The sequence below is a fragment of the Pleuronectes platessa genome, chromosome 20 (genome assembly GCF_947347685.1).
Source record: "Pleuronectes platessa chromosome 20, fPlePla1.1, whole genome shotgun sequence".
In the NCBI taxonomy this organism is placed as follows: Eukaryota; Metazoa; Chordata; class Actinopteri; order Pleuronectiformes; family Pleuronectidae; genus Pleuronectes; species Pleuronectes platessa.
In genome coordinates, this window is record NC_070645.1 from 7,425,225 (window position 1) to 7,450,326 (window position 25,102).

The window sequence follows — 25,102 nt, forward strand, 5'->3', positions numbered from 1 at the left end:
GTCGACTGTACGTCCTCAGAGTGCAGCGTCGGAAATGTCCAGAGTTTCATCCTGAAAGTTAATGTTTAAACTGACAATCACATTGTTTTTATGATCTGTCAGGTTCATGGGTCATGTAAGGATCCTTCAGGCATAATTCCAGCTGTTGTGCAGCTGTCCAGATCTGTGGCTTAGACCTGCTGTTTACAGTAATACCTGAACTTTTGTCCCTTATTAACGTCCTCTCTTTGATCAGCAAAATGTATGAGCAGGGTAGAAGAGCTCAACATATTGTGGGAGGAAGAGGAGAGTGTGTACTATGATCACATGACTTTCTGCCAACAGATACTGTAAGAGGGATTATTTTTACGACTTAATGTGTGTCATAATGCCGCACATTGTGTAATAACAGGCAAGTATTCATGTTTGATCCAATCAGATGAAAACAAATCTACATGAGCTTTCCATTTGATCAATTTCTAAAGTAGAACTTCAGTATAATCATATATGATTCCAGTTCTCTGAGGCGTATTTTAGACTTGAGTTTCCCTGCCTCTTACCAGTTTTACATTGCTCTTCTTGGACTGTCATTTCATGTATGATTAGCTGGACTGGGAGTAAAGTTTATACTTTTATCTCAAACTTTTGCCCCCTGTGTGTTCTCTGCACGTGAGTCTTATTAGTGTGACAGAACTTCAAAAAGAAACAGTTAAACTGAGTTTCAACAGATGTAATAGTTTGGAAGTAAAACATGAAACATTAGTACAATTCAACATGATTCGGCAAAGTTTTTAAGTTATGCATTTTATTTAATTGTACAGTCAATCAATCATCAATCAAATTGTATTGGTGTAGCCCATTGACAAATCACAAGTTGTGTCATAGGGCTTGAACAAGGTGTGACATCCTCTGCATTTAACCCTCAACAAGTGTAGTGAAAAACTACTAAAAAAACTTTTAACAGGGTAAAAAGAATGTAGAAACCTCAGAGAGAGACACATGTGAGGGATCGCTCTACCAGGAAGGACAGAAGTCTGGATGTAACAAATGTGTTGACTACTTTTTCTGCATCTTTTTATGAAAGAATATATCTTATTTTTTAGATATTACGCAAGTGAAGAAGGCGGTCCTAGAAATAAGTTTAAGTGAGAATTAAAGGTCAAATCGGGATCGAAGATCACTCCCAAGTTCCTGACTGCTTCATTGGAAGCAAGGGCAATGTTGTCTTGTGCAGCTATATCATAAGATAATGTATGTCTAAGGTAACATATCCTGATGATAATGACAGGTCGATTGTTTTCAGTAAAGTACTATCAGCTAGGGGCAGAATTTCTTTAAGTGATTTTGTAGGAATGGGATCTAAGATACAAGTTATTTGTTTAGAACTTGAGATTATTTTGGTCACCTGATCAAGGTTGATCTGACAAATTACAGTTACCACTGTATCGGTTAAGTGGAAACATGCTACTGTTCCTGATATTATAGACTCTGATTCTGGTTTGCTCATGTGAATTACAATTTTGTGCTCTTTTCTAAATTACATGAAATCTCAGCAGATCCATTCTCAGGTTCCCTGAAATTGAAAACAAGAGCATTATTACACACAATTAATTTGGTCTTGTTCAATGAAAAACAAGTATTTTGTTGATAAAAGGTTCATCCATTACCTTGGTTCAGTGTGGTCCTGCAGTTCAACATTGCAGGTTTCAGGCAGCAGTAAACAGAAACCTCCAGCAGCAATGGTGATGGTGCCGTATATTAGCATGGAGATGGTGTAATGGTAGACGTCCAGGAGTCTGACCAGTGGAGCCAGGATTCCCCCCACACAACTACACATGGTGCTTAGACCTACACCATTCTGCCTACCAGTGAAGATCATGGTCGTCTTAAGTAATAAAAGCAAAAGAGGCAATTTGACATAATACCAGATTTTCAATTTTACATTTGGGACAATACCTACCTCACAACGGTCGGGTATAGTTCTGCCGTGTAAACATAGACTATTGAGAAAGAGGCAGATACTGCAAATTTTCCAAGAACAGCGATGGCTGTTACGACTTGAGGAAGATCTAAAGGATGAACACATTTCACACACATATAAATTACATGATCTGGTCATTATATGTTCCAGACTGTTGTATGTAACACATTACCTTTTGGAATCACAAGTGTCCCAAGACAAGCACAACCTGCAAAGATCAGCACCCCAGATTGACATATCCTCCTCCCAAAGTGCTGGATGAATGGTAAAGTGCCCAGATATGCAGGAATTTCTACGAGACCAAAGATGAACTGCGTGAGGTAGATGTCCAGACCAAAGTTGCCGACATTCAGGCTCAGTCCGTAGTACATCAGATTAGTTGCAAACCTATCAAGGAGGGGTGGGGTTGGGGGGGTGGGGGTGAAATTTGTTCAGAGATCACAACAATTTCTTTGGTTTATTTGAATTAGCGGTTCAGTGGGTTGCTGTAGCGGGCTCATTGAAACCCCTATTGGCCAAAGCATGAGATGAATGTAGTGACAGTATCTGTATTTGTTATAATAAAACAGAACTTCTGATGAATTGCAATCTTACTTTTTGCAAACTTACGCGGGCTAGGATCATGGAAGTAACTTGTCAAATAAAGTATTCCAGACATCCCTCTTCCCAGCCACACTCGCCAGCTATTCCTGAGGATTCTGAGTCATTCCCAGACTAGTTGGAATATGAAATCCCTCCAGCGAGTTCTGGGTCTACCCGAGGATCTTCTCCCATTTGGGTATGCCTGGTACACCTACGACGTAAGATGCCTAAGAAGCATCCGACAACTTTTTATGGTCTTTGATTTACTTGTAAAAGTATTGAAAATCAAGCCCTTGCATTTTGTCAGACAGCCAATGCTTCCCTTTTGGCTTATTTAAGCTTAATCGTAGATATTTATAAAGAAGCAGTGGGAGTCTTGTTCCCTACTCTGCGTGCATTTTGTCCGTATTTGTGCATTTCTTCCATCATCATAACCTATTTCACCATCGACATGCTTGTCATTGGTGAAATGTCTGAAAATGAAGCCTTAAAGTTCAAACAAGGCCAATGAGCAGGCTGTGTTATAAATAAACTCTCACCAGATGAAGCTCATTACAAGAGCACGTTTTCTCAGGTAGGAGATCCTGAAGATGTCCAACATGTTTCCTCTTTTGGACGTTCCTGCAGCCTCCAGCTAAACAATCAAGGTTTATTTTTCTTTTAGTCTCTATTTACTTCAGTTTATTGTGCTTCATTGTGCTTGAGGTTGCTCACCCTGTCTACCAGGTCTTCTGGGACCTTCCTCCCATTCACCTTGGCTGCCCTGCAGATTTCCTTTATGGCCTCCTTCTTCTTGCCCTGGGTTAGAAGCCAGCGAGCTGACTCTGGAAGAATCCTGGTGGACGTATAGATCCACGATCACAAACTAAAATATATACTTTATTGTTTTTAGAAAGCAAGTAATGAATGTGGCATGTGAGGCAACTGACCAGTAAAATAGTCCCAGAACAAGGACAAGAGGGCAGAAGAGCACCAGCTGCAGGATCCTCCAGTCACGGATCAAATAGGCAATGCCAGACATTATCATCAGTCCAAGAGGAAATGTAGAGTGGGCGGCGATGGTACAGAGAGCAAACTTGGAAGAATCACTCCATTCTCCACCTTCAGAGCAGAGGGACAGATGAGACAGAAAAGGCATCATTCACAATTTCCTATTTTATGCTTCTTTTGCACGATTGTGTGTGTGTTTGTGCAAGTTGTCATTTACTTAGGAAACAATGTTTTGCAATGTCCCTTCAAACACTGCTCATACTTTCAGTAAAATGTGATCAGGTGAATAGATAAACAAAAGTCCCAGGGGTTTGTTTTATTGAACTAATTACATATATTACAACAATTCTATACATATGATATCTTCATGTGTTCTGAGGATCAAGACAGTCGCCACAAAAATTACTGCTCTTTGCACACCAGCACTAATGCAGTCTACCTATACATTGATATTTAGAATTTTTGTTGTGGTGTTCATCAGATCAGTGGATTAAAGCCAAAATTTTCAAAGTATTTGACTGGTCCTGTGGGGTAGAAGTACCAGAAATTACAAAATACAATTATTTAAGTGTTAGTGACTCTGATGAAGTATCAAGCCATTCAGTTTCTGTTTTTAACGTTGTACCCACCTATGACAAATGCATTTGCACCGATGCCAGAATTTGACATGCCACCTAAGAATCTGATAACGATGTAGACATAGATGTTTGGTGAGAAAGCAGCAACAACACCACACAGCAGTAGCTGAAGGAGCGAGAGGAGGACCACGAAGCGTCGACCAAACCTACACAAAAAGAAATAATAATAAAGAGCTGTTATACATTTTTTCAAACATGAACTCTCCCATCCCTGCTGCACATCTTCAAGCAGCTTACTGTTTCCCCTGCTACCATCGGGGAGGAGATTCAGAAACATCCGTACCAGGACAACAAGGCTTCTGAACAGCTTCCTAGGCTGTGAGGATCATAAACTGCTTAATGATATTTATTTTGATATAATTTTCAATCTTTTTTGTTGTAGTACCGTATTTAAGAATCTCTGGATAAACAAGGGGATTAGGTGCAGATGTACAGTCTAGAGTAAATACATCACAGAATAAAATCTCATTTAAAAGGTTTCCAAACACAGCACTGACACATTTTGAATCTCAGTCAGGTTTCAGTTGCAATTCATTTCCAATTTCAAATGGTACCTGTCAGCCATCAGCCCAAACACCAACGCTCCAATCAGGAGACCGACCATGAATATGGACTGTGAAACCTCAATGAGACTGCTCCTTTCACACACCAGATCAAACTGAAAACAGAAAATGGTATAAAGGTACATATGTTAACTTGAAACTTTACATCAGTGGTGACTCCATCATCAACTCTATCTAGATACAAAGACTGTTAAGTTTTTAAATCTGCACGGTACGAGTCTGTCCAAATATTGCATAGGTATAAATCAGTTTATTATTTTTACATTACCAAATGATTATAATTCTGTCTGCCTTTCTTGCACAGAACTTCACACACTAGCTTATTCTAAATCAATTAGTACAAGTAATATATATTGTTTTGTTCTGTAGTGTAAAAAAGTTTCTCTTACATCTTTCACGATGCTGGAGGCACCTTTGGGTGTCTCGTAATCTGATCCATTTATGCATCCTGTTGTTGTGTTAATCCCAAATGCTACAATCTGATCCAATACCCAATCCACAGGTGTGAACATTTCACAGCTCTCATACGTTCCATCTTTGTTCACAGGGATGGTGAGATTTATCTGTCTCTCCACAGTCAGGTTGGGTCCTCGGTCCAAGATCCAGTCAGTGTTACAGTGATGAGGGAAGTTCATGCCTGTAAACACTTGTCCAATCGCATCAAATGCAACGAAAATGTTGGGAATACATAACACAGCGACTAAACGCTTCTGAAATAAACCAAACTCTCCGATCTCATCCAGGATCTGCCCGAAGCTGCTCATATTGTTGTCTCTACGTCCTCAGAGTGCAGCGTCGGAAATGTCCAGAGTTTCATGCTGAAAGTTAATGGTTAAACTGAAAATCACATTGTTTTTATGATCTGTCATAATGTCATAATAATATAAATGTGTCATAATGCCGCACATTGTGTAATAACACGCAATTATTCATGTTTGATCCAATCAGATGAAATCAAATCTACATGAGCTTTCCATTTGATCAATTTCTAAAGTGGAACTTCAGTATAATCATATATGATTCCAGTTCTCTGAGGCGTATTTTGGACTTGAGTTTCCCTGCCTCTTACCAGTTTTACATGGCTCTTCTTGGACTGTCATTTCTTGTATGATTAACTGGACTGGGACAAAGTTGATACTTTTTATCTCAAACGTTGGCCTTTTGTGTGTTCTCTGCACGTGAGTCTGAATAGTGTGACAGAACTTCAAAAACCAACAATAAAACTGAGTCTCGACAGATTATTAATAGTTTGTAAGTAAAACATGAAACATTAGTACAATTCAACATGATTCGGTCAATGTTTTAAAGTTACGTATTTGATTCAATATATATGTATACTAAATCAATCAATCAATCAATCAAATTGTATTTGTATTGCCCATATTAACAAATCACAAATTGTCTGATAGGGCTTGAACAAGGTGGGACATCCACTGCATTTAACCCTCAACAAGCGTATGGTAAAACTACAAAAAAAAACTTTTAACAGGGTAAAAAGAACGTAGAAACCTCAGAGAGAGCCACATGTGAGGGATCCCTCTCCCAGGAAGGACAGAAGTGCAATATATGTCAGATGTAAAGGAGAACATCAGCAAGATAAGGGTATTTGCTGCATTGATAGGACAAACATTTGTAGCATAATGGAAGGTGTATCATTACCAGAAAAACGAAAAAGTCTTGAGGTGCAATTGGAAAAACAACTTAATCGTTAAATCAACAATTTTAAAATAAAATCACTAAATACATCAAAGATATATGATTTAATGAAAATCAAATGTATTTATAGTTAGACCACCACATCCATACTGTAATATAATTTATATAATTAATTTACAAATTGATTATATAAATTAAATCATTTTACATTGACTTCAGTGCCATGAACATGTCTTCTGATCTGATATTGACCTCAACCATAAATAAATTGAAATAAATGTGTATATATACAGTAAACATATAAATGATAATGACTTGTGTGTGTGTTTGTGTGTGTGTGTGTGTGTGTGTGTGTGTGTGTGTGTGCATGTGTGTGTGTGCGTGAGTGTGTGTGCGTGTCAGATGGGCGTGGTCAGTGTGATGGGTGGGCCCTCAGATGAGATGATAGTATTATTATTGTATTGTTGTCATAATTAATATATAGATTTGACCAAATGTAAAAAAGTTAAGAAACATTGTTTGTCTATGCTCTGCTGTGTTCGTATGAATAGTAGCAAACTAAATGAATCACACTGATTTGTTTCACTCCAACACTGTGTTAATTGATCAATGAATCCTGTATCTATATTCAGAAAGACAGAGGTAGATGTTAATGTACTAGTTATTTTTATTTTATTGTTATTAACATATTTACAACACATCATTAGATCATTTCAAATATGTACAAAGGCGGACATGGGAGGGGTTTGTTTTGAGGAGTAGAAAAAGGGTGAGGGCGGGGGCTTCTCCACCTCTTCTCTCTCCTCCAGCTCATCTCGGCCTCCTCCTTTCTGTAGCTCAGTCCCATAGTTGGAGTTGTCTCCTGCTGCAGTTTCGTCTCCTTTCGGCCCTGAAGCAAGCACCTTCTCGTTCTCGTTCTCCTTGTCCTTCTCCTTGTTGACCTCCACCTCACTGCTCCTTCTTGTCTCAGGCTCCTGGTGCAGGCTCCTGGTGCAGACTTGCTTCCAGAATTTTAGCCTTGGCCTGACAGTCAGTGAGCTCAGCCAAGCAGTCAACATAGGCCCTGAGGCGAGCCGGCGTTTCTTGACTTCCTTCGTTATGACATCATCTTTGTCTTTCAGCTGGTTTTCCAGCTGCTCCACCTTCTCCTTCAGAGCCTGGATCTCATTCTCCTTCTCCGTCTCCATCTCCCTCTCGGTCTCAGTCTCAATCTTAATCTCCTTCTCCTTCTCCTTCTCCTTCTCCTTCTCCTTCTCTTTCTCCTCCTCCTTCTCCTTCTCCACTGCCATCTTTATGACATCATCTCTGTCTTTAAGCTGGTTTTCCAGCTGCCACACCTCCTCCTTAAGAGCCAAAATCTTCCTGTTGCCTCGGAGGATTTCGACATTGTAGATCGTCACAAGCTTCTCCTTCTCCTTCTCCTTCTCCTTCTCCTCCTTCTCCTTCTCCTTCTCCTTCTCTTTCTCCTTCTCCTTCTCCTTCTTCTTCTCCTTCTCTTTCTCTTTCTGCTTCTCCTTCTCCTTTTCCTTCTCCTTCTCCTTCTCTTTCTCTTTCTCTTTCTCCTTCTCTTTCTCCTTCTCCTTCTCTTTCTCTTTCTCTTTCTCCTTCTCCTTCTCCTTCTCCTTCTCCTTCTCCTTCTCCTGTCAAACCCAGTCAACATGAATTTCTCCAGTAGGGGTCAGATTGCCTATTTAATTCCTACATGAACAATATAAAACCAACAATGTATCTAATGTTAGCATGCTTTTGTTTGCTGCTCGGCAACAGCTGTGTCCTGCTCACTGTTATTAAAGCAGGACAATGGCTTCACATCTCACACTGATGACATAGGATTTTATAATAATGAGACATATTAGCATTGAGTAATAAAAGGGTGTAAAATATGATGACTTGCTCTTATAATAACCTTGCTGGTGCAAGGACACTAATACGTTTAAAGGTAATGGTAGATGGCTCTCTGATTGGTTTATTGCATGTTATGCCCAAAACACACCTCTGAATAGTAAAGAGACAAAACAAATCTTGTGTCGAGTGCAGCAACATTTTGTAATAAATAAAGTACTACAGTGAGAGTTGTGTCTGTTTTTGGATTCAATGTTTGGCAAAAAAATGTATGACTGATGAAGATATCCTATTGATAATTAATATACATTCTTTTTGACAGTTTTACATTTTGAGATTGACCTGTGCGGGGTGTACCCTCTCACCTAATGTCAGCTAGGGTTCGCTCCAGGGACCCTCAAAGGGGTTTTCAACATTTTATTGTTGCTAAACACAGTCAGTCATGAAGCCAAAATAGGCTTAAATGAATAAACTATTTTTTTTAAAATCTTCTGACAGTTTTCTGATCAATTAGAAATAGTATAAACCATGTTTTTACCCATGATAGGGAGGAGTGACAGAGGCTGTTTTGAGGAAAATAAGAGCCTCTATGTGCCTCTGCATTAGTCAGTTTGAGAATACACAACCTCTGTACTCATCTGATTTGTCCTGTGCAAAGCAGAAACCTGATGCCGCGCTGCAGTGGCTGCAGTCGTAGCTGCTGCTCACCTGACACTCCAAGCGAGACCGGCCGGGCCTTTAGCTCAACCTCAGTCCGGTTCTCCCGACACTCGGCTTGGCACCAGTACCTGTCGGCCTCCTCCCGTGTTACCGCTGTGATGAAGTAGCTTTCACCAGAGACCAGGTGCCTGGGGGTGGGAGCCCTGTGTGGTTTGGACCTGAACCACCGGTAGCTCTTCACAAAAGCAGAGAGGGACTCCACTGTGCACTGCAGGAGCACACTCTCACCCAGGTAGATGTTTGGCCCCGGAGGCTTCACAGAGACACTGGCCTCCAGAGATCCTGCAGGAACCGGGGAGGCTACATTATGGGCTTTTGCATGCCGGTGTCAAATACTAGTAGTGTGTCAGACAGGTGGACCCTGATTCATCAGCTCTGCCAGTACCTTTAAATGCAGCAACATGGAGAACTACACCTGAAACACAGAGAAATTATTTTACACAAACACAACTCATATCATCACTATTGTTGTTTTTATATTGTTGTTTGTACAGTGCACCAACCACACAAGGTCAATTTCCTGTATGTGGAAATATACATGGCAATAAAAATAATTCTGATTCTGATTCTGATTTTGATAGGAATTATATTTATTCATGTCCTTGTACAAGAAACTGTTGGGGTCGAGTTCTACTGATAAGGAAGAAGAAACCTGATAATCTTTGTCTGGAATATATTGCATTCAGAAGTGTAGAGGAATAAAATCAATAAATATATATGTATTAATTTTATTTATCTATGTTGGGACATGGTTTTTGTGCAAACCACAGGCCTCCTTTCAGTCAAACTTGAAACAAGCAAGCCGCATGTTCTGGAGTGAACTCAGTCTCCCAGAGTGCCACATGTTCCCTTTGTCTTAAGACAGTCAAGGAACTCCGTCTCCCAGGATGTAACAGGATGCTGCATTTCCTGTGATCTGGGCAATGTCACACAAAGGTGTCAAGAACCACCAGGGTCACTCCTATTGGTCACTCTGGTCCAAGACCTGTGAGGTCACCGGGGCCAATATAAGGAGAGGTCTTCCCAAAATCTTCCTCTCTTCTCTCTTCTTCCATCCTGCCGAGGGCGGAAGGCTGCTCTCTCTTCTCTCATCCCTCCAAGGACGGAAGGCTGCTACAGCCTCTCTCTCCTACATCGCCAAGGGGGGGGGCCTGGCTGATCCAGCTTCCTTCTCTATCCAACCCACAACCGGAGGTCAGAGGTGCAGCTCCCAGCTCACCCCTCTCAAGGAAATCTCCTCGCCCTTCAAGCTCTACAAAACTCCTCGTAGCGACGCGATGTCCTGCAGGAGAACTTCAACCAGCATCTGAGCACACGGCTCGACAGAATCGCGAATGCAGAACTCTACGACCACAAAGCCAGGAGACGTCACAGAACTGCAACTGAACTGCAACTTCTTTTCCCCTTTCCCTCGGACTGGTACCATAATCTGGGCTTAATAATTATACTACGCTAAGCAAGACTGTTTATTTGATCGGTGTGTGTTTATAAGTTTGATATGTGGTGTGATATTGTGGCAACAAGTTATTTGAAAGTAATTGTTAGTTAGGCCCTTCACAGGCCTCCTTTGTAGGTCTCTCTGACTCTTGCATTATCTGATTAACATCTACACAGACACACGCATAGTCTCCACCTAGTTAAACCTACCCCCGTAAAGCAACCTCAGAAGAAGGGGGGGGGGCTCTTATCTTAGGGGATAAACTACCATTTTGAAAGCATTCTAGAAAGGTGTGAAATTTGGTCAGCCATTTTGGGAGGCCCCTAATTTACATTCACACACACACTCATATTTAGTCAGTTAGTCATTAGTTAGTTTGATTGTTTAGTAATTTGTGTTTTTATACTTTATTATGTTCATAATAAATGTTCTTCTTTCACAATTGTTATTTCATTAATATTGCATAAGTGAATTTTGCCAACAGTAACACTGTTAAGAACTCCATAGCCTTCCCTGTTCATTATATAATCTTTAATGGTAAAATATTGAGATTTCTAATTGAACTAGATTTAAATGAGACTGATCTTAATCAATAAATTGGCTATCTTTTCCCTTCTATGAAGGGTGGTGCCCCGCGAGAACTTTAACCAATTAAAGTTATGATTTAATATTAATATTTTGAATATTAATGATTTATATTTTATTTTGATAACCAAATTTATTGAGTGCATAAAGGCACACCATTCTATGGTAACACTTTTTAAGCACTATTGCACAACATCTATAAATATTTATAACTATATGTTATTGAGTATGTGAACCAATGCAGCCACCAATTTCTCTTCACTTACTTCTGCTTCTTCTTCTTCTTTTTTCCGGCTTACTGATCATCCTCGGGCTCTGTAGAGGTTGACTGTCCAGGTAATTAAAAAGGCATATTTCACTGCCAGTCTGCCATGATTGTTCACCAGCAACAACAATGCACTCAAATGTCTCTAATGCCCAAAGAGGTCTAACTTCTTTACTATTTTGTAAGTTTGTTCAAATGTGTAAACTGTGAGCAGGTTTATGATCAAGCATACAGTGTATCAACTACAGAGGAAGACAACAATCTGCAGAGAACGACATTCTTTCAAAAGTCCTTTGAAAAAGTACTGGTTTCTATGAGGTATTATTGTTAAAATCCCATCACACACCCAGAACCGGTCGGCAGTGTGTCACAGGGCCGACATACAGAGACAAACAACACTCTTCACACTTAAATCTTTACAAACAATTTAAATGGGAGGATTTTTCAATTTTCATGTTTAGCTGAAAATACTCACTCAAGCACACTAATGCAGATCAATTATTTATTAATCAAATTGGTTTCCTCAAACATCTTAACGTTGACCTCTACCGACAGTGAAGATGACGCAGATGAGTCCAAAGGGCTCACTCACTCTTCAAATCAACATCTTGCGAAAAAAGACTATTATCTGAAATCAATACATTTTCTCTGAAGACTAAATGGGCAGTTTTCCTGTCAGTGATAATAAATAAAAACTCGCTGTTGGTTCAACTACATTTTGAATTAAAAGTCTTTAAATTAATATTGTTTAAAACAGTTTGATGAGTTGGACATCATTTGATATCACACATCACATCACCAATAAAGATGTGAATATTTGAAATGAGATGGACGCTTCTTCCTCCTCATTATCCCAAAATATTGCAACGAACGTTACATAGTGTGAATGCTATGAAGTCCAACATTTAAACTGGCATATAAATATGGATATTTAGGGCCCGAGCACTGACAGTGGGAGGCCCTATTGAAATTGTAATGATTATTATTATTATTATTATTATTATTATTATTCAGGCAAATTAATTGGCTTTTTGAGGGCTTTAACACGCTCAAATTCTTACCAAAATGTAAGTTAGAAAGTGGTGAAAAATTACTTATTCTGGAGGAATTTTCAATGGGCGCCGCAAAATGGTTCAATAGTGCCCCCCGAGACCCCCGGAACGTGTTCACATTGACCGATCTTCACAAAAATCAATACACAGGTGCAGGGGCGTCATTAGGCCTGTTTAAGGGGAGCTGAAGCCCCCCTAAAACAATTAATACAACTAAAAAAAATGGCACACGCACAGCACGCAAACATTCAGCGTCCTTAGAGGCTATGCCCCCCCTTTCTTTCAATTCTAGAAACGCCCCTGATGGAAGGTCAATGAATTGATGGATTATTGTTAATAATGGTCGCGTATCTGAGGAGAAAGATTATAGTTCAAGCAGTCTTGTTGTAATCATAGTCCATGGTCAGCAGCCACCACGATCATGATCGATCATCAAGATCGGATGCCATTATAGTCCACAGTCATTGTTCACTGCCGCCATCAGGATCCACCATCAGCTGCCACTTCAATCGTGGTCCACAACCAATTGTCAGATGCTAACACAATACAGCATCCCCTATTATTATCACAATCAGCCAGCACAATACAGGATCCACCATTACGATCACGATCGTAATGGTTGATACATAACGCAGCAACCAAACGATTCTGCAACCAAACGATTCTGAAATAAACCAAACTCCCCAATCTCCTTCAGGATCTCCCCGAAGCTGCTCATATTGTCAACTTTACGTCCTCAGAGGGGCCAAAAACAAGGAAGTAACCTGGTAATCTATTCCTGTAGAGTTAAAATGTAAAGTGGTCACCGAGAAATAGGTGATCAGTGTTAAAATGTTACTTGCAAAGATCCTTGGAGGCGAAGTCCAGCTGCTGTTCAGCTGTCCAGACTTTCGTACCTTAATTAACATCTTTGCATAAATGTGTGAGGGAGGAAGATGTTTCAAAAGATGTTTTACAGCACATTGTCCAAACCTGTGTCCCATCGTTGGATAACTTTCTGGTGACAGACAGGTTTGAATCGAATAGTTTAATGTCATTAAAAATGTTTAGCAATGCAATATGGCTAGTAGTTATGTTTGATCCAATGAGATGAAAACAAATCTACATGACTCTGCCTGATTAACTGCAGAATAAAGGCCTCGGGATAAACATGAAAGAGTTATAAGAGTGAAGTTGTTTGTTAACATCCAATCAGAACTACATATACCTTTACGTTTGTAAGACATTGTTTTCTGGGACAGAACAGGGTTGTCTCTCCCATTTGGTCCGTTTCTACTTCAGGGCCACCGTACGAACTAGCTGAAAACCTTCTGGGAGTTTACAACATGGAGTCCCACACAGGTAGCACCTTCTAACAGCGTTTATTTATTAATTAGCCAGATTACAAAACAAAAAAAGGGACCAATTTCCAGTAAATTATGTGAAGGGTGGGACCCGATTAAATCTGGAGTGGAGCCGTATAAATCGGTGGATCCAGGATTTCTTTTCACTTTCTCAACAGCTATGGTCTGTGTCGCCCCTCCGAAGCTGTTCACCGACCTTGAATTGGAACAGTAGTTCTGTGACTGATGTTTCTTGACATAAGCACAGAAACAAAGCAGAAGGAGAAAGGCCTTTGATATATTGTTGCTGTGCACTAATCAGGATGCAGCAACCATTAAAACATTTGATGAAAGGATAGTTAAAAGACAAGATAATGAGAACTATGAACTTGAAGGGAGTAAGAGCTGAGGAGGAAATACTCAGGTTTTAAACTGTGGAGAATAATTGAATTACAACTTGATAAATATCCCTATTGCGAAAGAACAATACAGCAGGAGAATGAAGGATTAAAGGCAACGGCCATCAGTCAAAATATCAAAGTACCAGTATATGTAGGTGACTGTTTCTCAGTTATTTTCCTCATATAGTATTTTATTAATTGGAACAACTTATTCTCAATCACAAAACATGATGCATTTCAATAAATCATCCAGCGCTCAGAGTTGGCTGATATGCTCATTCTTTATTGATTCAAAATAATCAAGAGAAACATGCTTTGAACTCCTAAACGATCAAAAACAGAGCAAATGAAAGAATGGAAAAATAAAAATAAAGAAATAAAGTGAAAAGAGTTGGGAAATTTAAATATATTACAGCCTTGATGAGTTATTGCCTGGACAAAGGTTTCATTTTTTTGTATCTGTTCGGTTGCTCCGGCTTTGATAGACGACATGTAAGCAGGACACTAGAGACTGATGTTGGAGAAAGAATGAGAACAAATCCAGTAGATCTTCATCTCCGTTAGAAGCAGGGCTCGGTCTTTACAGCACACATGCACACGCACTTTCTGTCAGGGCTCATGCGCAGCTATCCTGTCAGAAAACCAGGAGAATGGCAACAAATACTGTAGTTTAGAAACGTAAGTGTAACGTTGGGGTTTTACCGATGTTGTCAAACCCCTCATCTCCATGTGTAACAACGCCTTCATTTCAAAGACACCGAAAATCTGAATCAAAAATTTGACGTGTCAACAAAAAGGAAAAAAAAATACACTTGGTAATTTTCAAGTTAAGGCTAGCGTAAAATGTAACATGTTTTAAAGTCAAAATACAAAGATTTTCTCTTAACATTTCATCTGCAAGCAAAAAAAAAAAGAATCATTCAATATGGCATCTGGAGGGTTATGATATTATCACATCACCAAATGAAACAGTAAAAACTTGCTGGCATTTGAGATCGATGCAACAGAGCAGAGTGTTTCAGCCACAGCCGTCTGCGTCAAATACAGAGATTCACATTCATCATGAGAGGATGTGAGATCGGGCCTGCAACAAAAATGCAATTCTGATCATTCAAAAAGTTTACAATCATAGTTTTTTTAGGATGGGCAGGTATGAAGTACCCTGAAGTTCCGATACCTGTACTAGCATCAGAAATGCCTCCGTTACTGCCGGAAATGCCGGGTCGGGCATCGGCGAGTACGTGAACCGAAGTACTGATCCGACACCACGTCTAGTTTGGAAACAGCAGTTTTACTGTACTGCCACTGGCTAGTAATCTTTTTAGATCGGTGAACAAGTGGGTTCGGGCAGTGTAGCATCACCCATGCTAGCTAACATGTCCGCAATTTGGCTAGATTGTACGCCCAATTAAAATGGCAACTCAAGACTTCAATGTAATGCGAAGCCAAAGAAAGTAGTTGTGCATTTCTAGATGTATTTTTAAGTGTTGTTTTTCAAATTGATTCTAAAACTGTGTATTTACTTAACCGGAGCCAGGCCATACAACAATGATGGTAATCATCCCTTTCATACAGGGTTAGTAGCATACGGCTGTTTAAATAGGTTGTATATGTTGATACTAATATCGGATTGGTACTCGGTATGGCAGATACGTAAAGTCCCGGTATCGGAAACGGTATTGGAAGGGAAAAGGGCATCGGAACATCTCTCGTATCGAGCAGACAGCTGTGGCTCCACGGCAAAATTATATTCAATATTTTTTTCCCCCCAAAAGGCAAAAAGTGAAAAGCTGAAGTCTTTCTTTTTACGTGTAAAGGTAAATAAACGTCATACATGAAATACAGTAAAAGTGACAGTTTGTCCTGCAGAAGGAGGGAAGTCGAGGCCAGACGTCGTTGTGGTTGTTTTCCTTCACGCGGCGCCACAACCCACAAATTGTGTCACAAGACAGAAAAAAGGCAGAGTGAAACACCCAGTACAAAAACAAATCAATGCCAAATGTCAATATTTACATATTAGAGGTTAAATCAAGTACTTGTTTCATCAACATAAACAAAATATGCACTTAAGTCTTTTTTTGTTTTTAGTTTTTAAGGATTTGAGAAACTTATTCCAAACAGACATAAACTTATACCAACGGACACACGTGTGGTTTCAGCTGCTGTCAAACATTTTACTATTATCAAAGAATATTAATTTTCACAAGAGGCCAATATAAACAAATCTACATCAGGTTTATGATTTCATTGTACATAAATTCTGATCATCACCTAATAATTCATTAATACAGAGGTGACCTATTTTTTTTTCCTTTTTTTCTTAAACATTTGATTTTTTATTTTACATTTCAATTAAGATTCATGTCTGATGATATTTAATATTTTCTTAATCAACAAATCCTATGTGTGTCAGTAAAAACTACAACACAGCATTGCACTGGTTGACATTCTCCTTCGTAACAATAAACAAGGTCAGGGTTGTTTATTGAGTTAATTTCACATAAACCATCCTGATGCCAATAAAGCTTAAACGAGCACGTCTTTATAAGTCGATTCAAACGAAATGGCCAGCTACTGAGTACAAATATTATTATTAATAATAATAAATCAAAGTTAAATATTGTTGACCTTATTTTTAAAGATATAAATCGTCCTTAGGAATAAATGGGCTGAGCTGAAGGTCACGTTCAGGAAAATTATCTATTAACTATTTATTGATGCAAAGAAATATAGAATAAACACAGAAAAAAACTTATTTTACTATTAAAGGCCGTTCACTTCTATCTGACGACATAATTTGGCATCCACACATTTCAGGTTTGTGTACAATATTTTAACTCCCCCCACCTTTCAAAAGAAGTAAAAAGGTTTGACATCAGCATCTGAAACCACAGTTGTACATTTCAGACAACACAATGCTTCATATGGTGCCGGGGGACATCCCCCAAAACGTGCATTCAGTAGTTCGGATGAATATAAGGCATTGTTACACTTATTGGGATTTAAGGGTGTTAGTTAAGATTGTGCAAATGCATCACATATTAAAGAGAGAAAATAACCATGAAGGAGACCAGAATGAGAAAAACTAAAAGTTGGAGATACTTTCATCCTTCTACGTATGCACTGTAAACTTTCTTTTCTTTGTCGCGGTTGTTGAGTGGTTCTTAAACTGAACGCTCTGGTACTTCAGCCGATCGTCTAATTCAGCGAGTCGGCATTGCAGAATCCTATGAGTGATGAAACGGTACTGTTTTCTTTGGCAGTAGTGGTTTCTTTACAGCCATAGAAAGAAAAAAAATGCATTGAACTATTTTTTTTGTTGTAATTTTCACATTTTTTTAGGCAAGTCATGGTTCCAGGTAGAACAACAGTTTAATTAATGCTGAGCTGAGCAAAGCCCATCAGTTTGACGTCATCTGGTATTTCAGATCCCTCAGTTCCAGAAGCCTGGGAAAATAATACAGAGGAATAATGAACAGCTAAATAACAGATTTGAGCAATGTAACATTTTGAAAGGTCAAGTGAAATATTCTTTATTTGAAAGTAGTCCGTTTTTTCATGTTGTCATTATGAACTCATAATAATTCTTGCAAGAGTATCGATGATTTTTGTAGAAAATACTTCATACATTTTCAGCTTCAGTTGAAAATGGGACTTGAAAAGTTACTCACCAGCTTGAAAGTGACGTTTTTATTGGATTGAGGCTCATCAACTATTTTCTGCAAATTTGCTGCAACTGAAATTGAAAAGATATTTCAGTCCGATGGGAAAAAAATTAATAAAAATACATCTTGAACTTCAAAATATCCTGAATATGTGTCTGTTTCAGACATGAACAATGAAAATATCTGGAAAATTGGCTCAGAAATTGTTCAGTTTAGTGCATGTCTGAAAGCAGCTGCAAGAACCAATCTCCTTGTATAAGTGGTTCATGCACGAGGAGCTGTATTTCATGCATTGTGGACTTTTTAGACATTAAACAAAAAGACAGACTTTTAACCTTCAGATGAATATTGGGAGGGAAATGTTTTTTTGAATCACCGACCTATTACTAGGTCTTTCCCGTCCACCAGACCAGCTGACACTAGCTCCTGGGACACGCCGTCTGCTGTGTCTGTAGAGAGTATGAGTAACAAATATTAACAAGTGGCTTAATAAGTTTGACAACACAACACTGATGCACCAGTCAAGTCAATAGAACAGTGAGGGACTGTGTTGCAGCACCTGTTCTTCTCGGTGCTGATAAATATTGAAATATAATGAATATAGCTGAGTTTTTCCAGCATAAAAATCTACTTGGTGAAAGGAACTTACACATTTCGGGTTTTCACTGATAAAAGTGTCCAGAACAAAAAAGGTTCACCTACCTCTCCCTGGCATATACTCAAAGCGGATGTCGTTTAGCTCCTTCTTGGAGTTTCTGAAGGGAGGAAGGAAACAGAAACCGTATCAGAGGAGTTAACTGGATCAATCATTGACTCTTTCCATTGGAATCAAATTGCAATATTCATGTACCATTCGTATGTGAGTGTTTGTGCATGTAGTGCTGCATGCGTGTATGAATGGGTCAATGTGAACAATCTGTCATATCTAAGTGACTGATATCGAAGAGTGTGTGAAATTTGGAGCAGCCTGATGGCTTATGACGATGTATGCGCTCTACATGGAGCCATTCTTGTTTAGCATATAAAAGAAAAATACAGACACGCAGGGATTGTGAAGACTAATCACCTTTTCCTTAACCGATCTTTACGTGATAACATGTCAACATACCTTAACCTTAATACCAAACTAATGGGAGCCGTCACATCCCCTGAAGCAGCTGGAGCCTGTCGAAACACATCAGAAAGAAACATACATACATGAACAAAAACTAAAGTTGAATTAGAGGTTTGGTTTAATAATTAATAATCTACAGGAGGAGAATAAGGAAGTAAACTGGTGGTTTAGTAATGATTGACATATTCGTAGCCTTAAACTAGAAGCATATGAGGAAAACGTGCTTTGAGCGAGTTCGGACCGACCTGTGTGGGAGAAGCGGCGGCAGCAGCGCCTGGTGTGGGAGACGCAGCCTGGGCAGTGGATTGAGTGTTGACTGGTGTGGGCTGCAGTGGAACCTGGCCTGCAGCCTGAGGTAGTTCTGCCTGACCTGCGGCCGTCGGCTGGAGTTGATTACTTGACGGCTCAGGAGTCTGGAAAACCTGAAGGAGACAGTCCATCAGATCTTACTCATCTTAAATCCCTGTTCAAAAGACGACTGAACAGCTCAAAAGACCACTTGTTAATGGAGAGAAACATCTATCCAGTATTTAGTATAGTAAATCCTTAATTTTTCTCCTGCTACCACTTTGTTTTACCATAATTGTAGTTGGAAGAAAATAGAGTCGTAGCCCTTATGCTTATCATTTTAAAACACATTTCACACTTTGTATGTAAAATCTTTAAATTCACTGTTTTTCTAGAAGGTTTAAAGAATATGATCAAAACCATATCAAACTGTGATCCCAGTGTTTGAGGTAGAACTGTGGAAGGAGACTGTTGGACACTCACCTCTGAGCCCTGCGACCCCTCCTTCACTCTCGGTGACTGTTGAAAACAGAACAAACACTCAGAGAAGGATTTCACTGCGATGCCTTCAGCAAAGCAAAAAACCGCACGCGTGGATGCAAAGAACACAGTAAGCCAGAGAGGAGGGATAATCAGATTAAAGCGTTTACTCACTCGTTTACTTCCCTAACTTATCTGTCCATCTGAGCAGTCAGTGATATCATTATAGTGGAGAATGGAGGGATGAAGCACTAATAGTACTTCAGCTACCCTTCACTGAGTGGTGCCGATATGGTCGGACGATATGAGATGGAAAGAAATATGCCAAACAGTAGAAGAGGTTGCTACACACGGTAGCTATACCTTTAATATTTCTAGCTATAAAAAGCTATATCATTATAAACAGGCCTGATTACACGGGAATACTGGATATATAGTATTTTTGTACCCGTAACTACACAGTAATTTCTGTGCTTTTATGTTTTTATATAGTTTACATTTTTCATTCTATTCTGTTATTATTCTATTCTGTCATGCCTTTATTTATTCTGTACTACAGCAGCCGTAATGCCCAGATTTACCCCATAAGTCAACCTTTCTTTATCGCATATCAATGGATAAGCCAATAAACATATAAGTAAAATTACCCAAATCAAACTCAAATCAAACCATATAGAGTAAATGTCTATCACGATAGATGAGATCCATATCTCCCACCTCCATGTGCTGCTAAGTGAGTGGTAAACGAGTGAAGACATATCCTGGAGTTTTAGATTTGAAAAAGCCAAGAAGCAGAGTAAGTCAGAAGAAAGTCACACAGTTACAGAGTCAAACAGACAAAAGGTTTAAGTTCAAACCAGAGCAGTTACACAGAAGCCTCGCAGGCCCAAATGAAGACAAACTGACTTGACTGAGAGGACGAGAGGACGAGACGTGGCGTCCGAGCTGCCGACTGAATAAGCCCATTGATTCAGACGTCATGTGACTGGTATTCACGCTGCTACTGAGGAAACAGTATTTGTCTTATCAGCACAGACTAAAGAGAATAAGTTTGTTTTTTTTCGGAGCACAAGAGTTATAACTTTGCACTAAATCATTGATGCTTCAATTATTCATTGAACATCTGCGGGACCTAATGTAGGAATTCAAAGTTCAGTTTGCCAACAAGTAGCGGGTAAAAAAGCAGCATGAAAGCAGCGGAGAGACTTCAACATTGGAAATCACTTGATGGTGATTAGATCAAATATAAAACAATCAAAGGAATGATTGGTAATTTGCCATTTATTAATTAAAAGTGATTTTGTCAGTTTAAATAAAAAAAAAAGAGGTTTTAGAATGAGAAATTGAAATACAGATGGCGTCCAGGAAAGGTAACTCTCACTCTTTTAGTTTTAGAAAACGGTCAGTGCAAATAATTAAAGTCCTCCAAGTGTAAGCAATTGTATAGCTTAATTTAAAAGTGCAGTTAATAGATCTGTGACCTGTAAAGCATGTTTTCTTTTACATCCTATTCTTTCCGGTTCAACTAACCACAATCTCTGCTACTTTTCACTGAGAACCACATATTGGCTTCTTTTCCACGTGACAGAATAGCTCACTGTTATAAAAGACACCTGCAGAGACTAACTGTCTGCGTTGAGGTTGACTTCCACTTGCATGTCATCTTCAGCATGGACCCCCTTTTTTTTTTCAGAACCTTTACTTTCCACAACCCTATTGCACAACTTAATCTGGTGATTTCTACATTAGTTATCTTCTAAATGGGTTAGTGTTCCACCACAGTACTATTATCTGGAAGATAATAGCGTATCCCTACACAGTTCACTTTCAAGAAGAGATTTAATAATCTGGTTTATAACGACTGAAGAAAAATCTTAACGTCTGACTGGATCCAGTTTCCAGATTTTCTTTCCTCACTCGTGCACAACCCTCGCTCTAACAACAAAAGGCTATCTGCTCTTTTCTCCACCCTTCTCCCCGACTGCAGCCGTCACATGCCCCCTAGCTAACGTGCAGAGAGAGTCCTTCCTTGTTAGGGGAGAGCCATCTGTATTTATGAGACAAGTGAACAACCCTGGACGAAGGCAGCTCGAGTGGGTAGGCGAAGCGCACTTGTCGCCTGGGGGCGCTAACAGGCTTCACCTGCTGCTCCTTGGCCATTGGACAGAACATACACACATACAGGGGGAGACTCAGTGGAGAGGCAATAGACAGACAGGCACATGACAATTTCAAAAGAGAACAGCGATTAAAAGACAGGACATGTGGGGTGTATATCAACAGAGTTAATGTGTAGACGTGAAGGAGAAAAACACAGAACTTGTAGGTTCATCTCACCCTTAAGGCAGCAATAGCAGCTCTGCCCTCTTCACTTTCTTCATCCAACTCGTCATCACTCCATTCCCATTCGCCGTCCTCTGTTTTATGCAGCCGGCCACTGGAACCTGGAACTCGACGAACCTGACACACGCACACACACACAAAACTGTCTTAGTGGCAAGTAACTGGAAATTATGATATATTTTGATATGACATATTAACATTTGCTGTCTTACCCTTTTTGACCTCTCAGTTATTGTGGGCGCCCTCTGAAGTAACTTCTCGTTTAAATACTCGTGGGTCTGACACAAGAGGCAAAGAAAAAAAGGCCTTCACTCCAAAATCATCTGTATCCGTTCATCTGTAGCATGATTCAGTCTCACTTTATACACGCAGTTAACACATATTGTGCTTCACTGACGCCATACCTTCAATTCAAGCTACTTAAATTTGGCTTGTTGATAATTTGGTAATATAATAAACCGATTGAAAGAAAATTGCATGTCTGCAGTCAAATTTTAACTGTAGTAATCACTCATCACTCTTACATTGGGGATAGTATACTGTTTAGATAAGCAAGGCCTGCCCTCTGCTGGATATACAGAGTACTGGGTTTCCTGCCATTGACCGGAGTCATGACCAGCAAACCAACCAGGTTGTGTTTGGGCCGTGTGACATGCTGAGGCAGCTCTCTAGTTGTTCCAGACGATAGGGCGCAGGGCCGGAGCTGGAGGCTGGAGTTAGACTGTTTATCCCCGCCTTTGTTAGAAACAGGTCTGTGCAACCAATACTGAGAACCAAGTGAGAGTAAGCCTGACTCAAACAAACACGTCCTCAGGGAGAGACACGTTATTGTTATTAGGAGCTTTTTTTGCTCCTTTCCCAACATTAAACCCCTCGTTCAATCATTTCCAAACCTCTGGAGCTAAAAAACAAAAAACAAAAATCAATCTCTTGTCATTGAAGGGATTCAGATTCATTTTAAACTGAGGCTAAACTCACAGAATTTAGACACAATCACTTCTGCAGGATCAGACATTTACTCATCAACCAGTTCGACCGGTGCCTGAAACGGGGTTGATGCTGACTCACTGAGTAATTAATTCAGTCTCAGGTCCAGAGGGAGCACAAGCACCTACCTTCGCTTTCTGAAAGAATTTATGCTTCAGCAGCTCTAAGGATGTTGGCCTGAAAAAAGCAACAGAGTAACAATGAATTAGTGCTGTTAATTTGACTGTCACAGCCTTTATACCCCCCCTCTGATTGAAAAACTTGGGACATTACATTTAACAGAACTACCGAAGCGCGATGCATCAAGATGGCTCTCAGGACAATAAAAGCAATTATATGCTACTTTGCTCGACATGAATTAAGTTGTGTAAAACAGTTCTATTGCCTGTAAATTGAGTGTCAACAATTGCACCTATGACATGTTATTGAACTCTGTTCATAATTAGAATACTGCAGATGAAACAAAAACATCGATGACTTGGATTACATGCGTTTACTTAAAGACACTGTGTTAGATGAGACTTTGGCTACAGCCGAACTGATTTGTTCTCATTTTAAACACCGTTTTAATGACAAGGTGGAACTGCTACAGACAGTGTTTACAATGTTATGCCTTCGCCGCGGGTAGTCAAGTCATGATTGATAAGAACCAATCAGGAAGTGAATACAGATGACTGGGAAATTCTTTACAAACATCTTTAGTTTCCAAACTAAAACGGGGCGTGCTCGCAAACTCGGGAGTAGCATGGACAGCAGATGTCAACAGATGTGTTTTAAAACTAAAACTTAGTATCTACAATCTGCACCTTTTTTCTGGTTCTTTCTGTAGACACATCGAGATCATCTTCCTGAAGGATTTTCCATATTTCTTCACCATCTCCTTGTCTGTGATGCCGGTCTCCAGGGATGGAGGGTCATTCTGCAGCGTCAGCATCAACACCTGAAGATACCACAAACACGTTTGCTCAGACATCACAGGAGAACCCACTGGTGTCCACTTTTGTCCTGCATCATTAACCACAAGTTTCTAGTAACGTTAGCTTGTTCCACAGTTTTCTCTTCTCACCTTCATTGGCGGGTATTTGTGATAAGGTGCAGCGCCTGTGGCGAGCTCAATGGCTGTGATTCCAAAACTCCAAATATCTGCTTTGAAATCATAGCCCCTCACCTGCAGAAACACAAATCACATTCATCCCATACAAACAACCTCTTTATTTTGTGGTAATATACATGTTAAATGATCTAGAACATGAGATTTGTTCACAGAAAAGTTTGCATGTTTCATTCTTGCATTAAGACAGACAATATATAAGACCAGTTTTATTGGAGTCTTATTGTGTTGATTGAGAGTGTTTTTTAAAACAATGTCAGTCATAAATGAAAAATGAAAAATGACTGTGACCTTCATTAGCATTTAATCTTCATGTTTGTTTTTGGCTGCTTAGATAAAGTTGTTTTTAACTTTCTGAGGTCTGTATTTCTCAGTTTTCTGCTTAAGAGGACCGACCTGCTCCATGACCTCTGGCGCCATCCAGCATGGCGTTCCTACAAACGTCTTGCGCACTTTGTTGCGAGTGATGTCACCACCTGTGGCTAGAAAGGCACTGACGCCAAAGTCTGAAGAAAGGGGAAAGGAGAGGGTGAACAAATTTGATACACACGCAAAGGACCCAAAGAAGTAAGTCAATAATAGTACTGCCAAGAGGGTCAATGTTCCTCCACAAATTGGGGCTCCTGTGCATAAACACACCCAGATACTGGAACAGAGTCAGCAGTCTAACAGGGGAAATTAGGCTGCAGCAGCAATGCAGGTTGGGTGTGGGAGGGTGGGGATGCCTTGTGGCTAAATACCTGCAATTTGCACCGAGCCATCGTCCCCGAGGAGAATGTTTCCAGCCTTAACATCTCTGTAAAGACAAGAGAAGAATTTGTTCATGAGTGCCTTTCATACAGAGCTCTCAAAGAGAAAGTGATGAGGCGTCTTGTGAAGTTTAAATGGTAAAAAACATATAAAGAAAGAAAGAAGGAGAAAGTAGAAAAAACTGTTCAGTCACTGATTCAATGCAAACTTGAGATATTTTCTTTACTTGATCTGTTTACTAATGAGGAAATCTTGAAAGACGGTATGGGCTTCAAAGCTTTCATCTTTCTGCAGAGTGGGCTTATTGTAAAAGACTTAATTAATGGCACGCACACACACTCTCTCTGTTG

At 39.7% G+C, this 25,102-nt stretch overlaps 2 protein-coding genes across 3 annotated transcripts in view; both read right to left on the reverse strand.

Annotated features, from left to right (window-relative positions):
* Positions 1 to 1,491: 1,491 nt before the first annotated feature.
* LOC128426178 (solute carrier family 22 member 13-like) lies at positions 1,492 to 5,497 on the reverse strand. Its single transcript, XM_053413048.1, has 10 exons — positions 5,123 to 5,497; positions 4,725 to 4,828; positions 4,162 to 4,316; positions 3,472 to 3,643; positions 3,257 to 3,377; positions 3,082 to 3,176; positions 2,133 to 2,347; positions 1,940 to 2,048; positions 1,647 to 1,841; positions 1,492 to 1,552 (listed from the first exon to the last, which is right to left on the reverse strand). The coding sequence occupies exons 1-10, from the start codon at positions 5,495 to 5,497 to the stop codon at positions 1,492 to 1,494; spliced, it is 1,602 nt and encodes a 533-aa protein (XP_053269023.1).
* An 8,779-nt stretch (positions 5,498 to 14,276) lies between these two features.
* oxsr1b (oxidative stress responsive kinase 1b) overlaps positions 14,277 to 25,102 on the reverse strand; it is a 36,879-nt gene continuing 26,053 nt past the window's right edge. For both annotated transcript variants that reach the window (XM_053412297.1, XM_053412298.1), the window contains exons 5-18: positions 24,743 to 24,798; positions 24,399 to 24,508; positions 23,958 to 24,059; positions 23,698 to 23,831; positions 23,020 to 23,068; positions 22,117 to 22,182; positions 21,899 to 22,021; positions 19,565 to 19,600; positions 19,039 to 19,215; positions 18,788 to 18,843; positions 18,382 to 18,434; positions 18,060 to 18,128; positions 17,686 to 17,750; positions 14,277 to 17,461 (exon numbers count right to left, since the gene is read on the reverse strand). In XM_053412297.1, the coding sequence (XP_053268272.1) occupies positions 17,387 to 17,461; positions 17,686 to 17,750; positions 18,060 to 18,128; positions 18,382 to 18,434; positions 18,788 to 18,843; positions 19,039 to 19,215; positions 19,565 to 19,600; positions 21,899 to 22,021; positions 22,117 to 22,182; positions 23,020 to 23,068; positions 23,698 to 23,831; positions 23,958 to 24,059; positions 24,399 to 24,508; positions 24,743 to 24,798 (1,171 nt within the window). In that variant the 3' untranslated portion in view covers positions 14,277 to 17,386. The remainder of the gene's footprint in view (positions 17,462 to 17,685; positions 17,751 to 18,059; positions 18,129 to 18,381; positions 18,435 to 18,787; positions 18,844 to 19,038; positions 19,216 to 19,564; positions 19,601 to 21,898; positions 22,022 to 22,116; positions 22,183 to 23,019; positions 23,069 to 23,697; positions 23,832 to 23,957; positions 24,060 to 24,398; positions 24,509 to 24,742; positions 24,799 to 25,102) is intronic.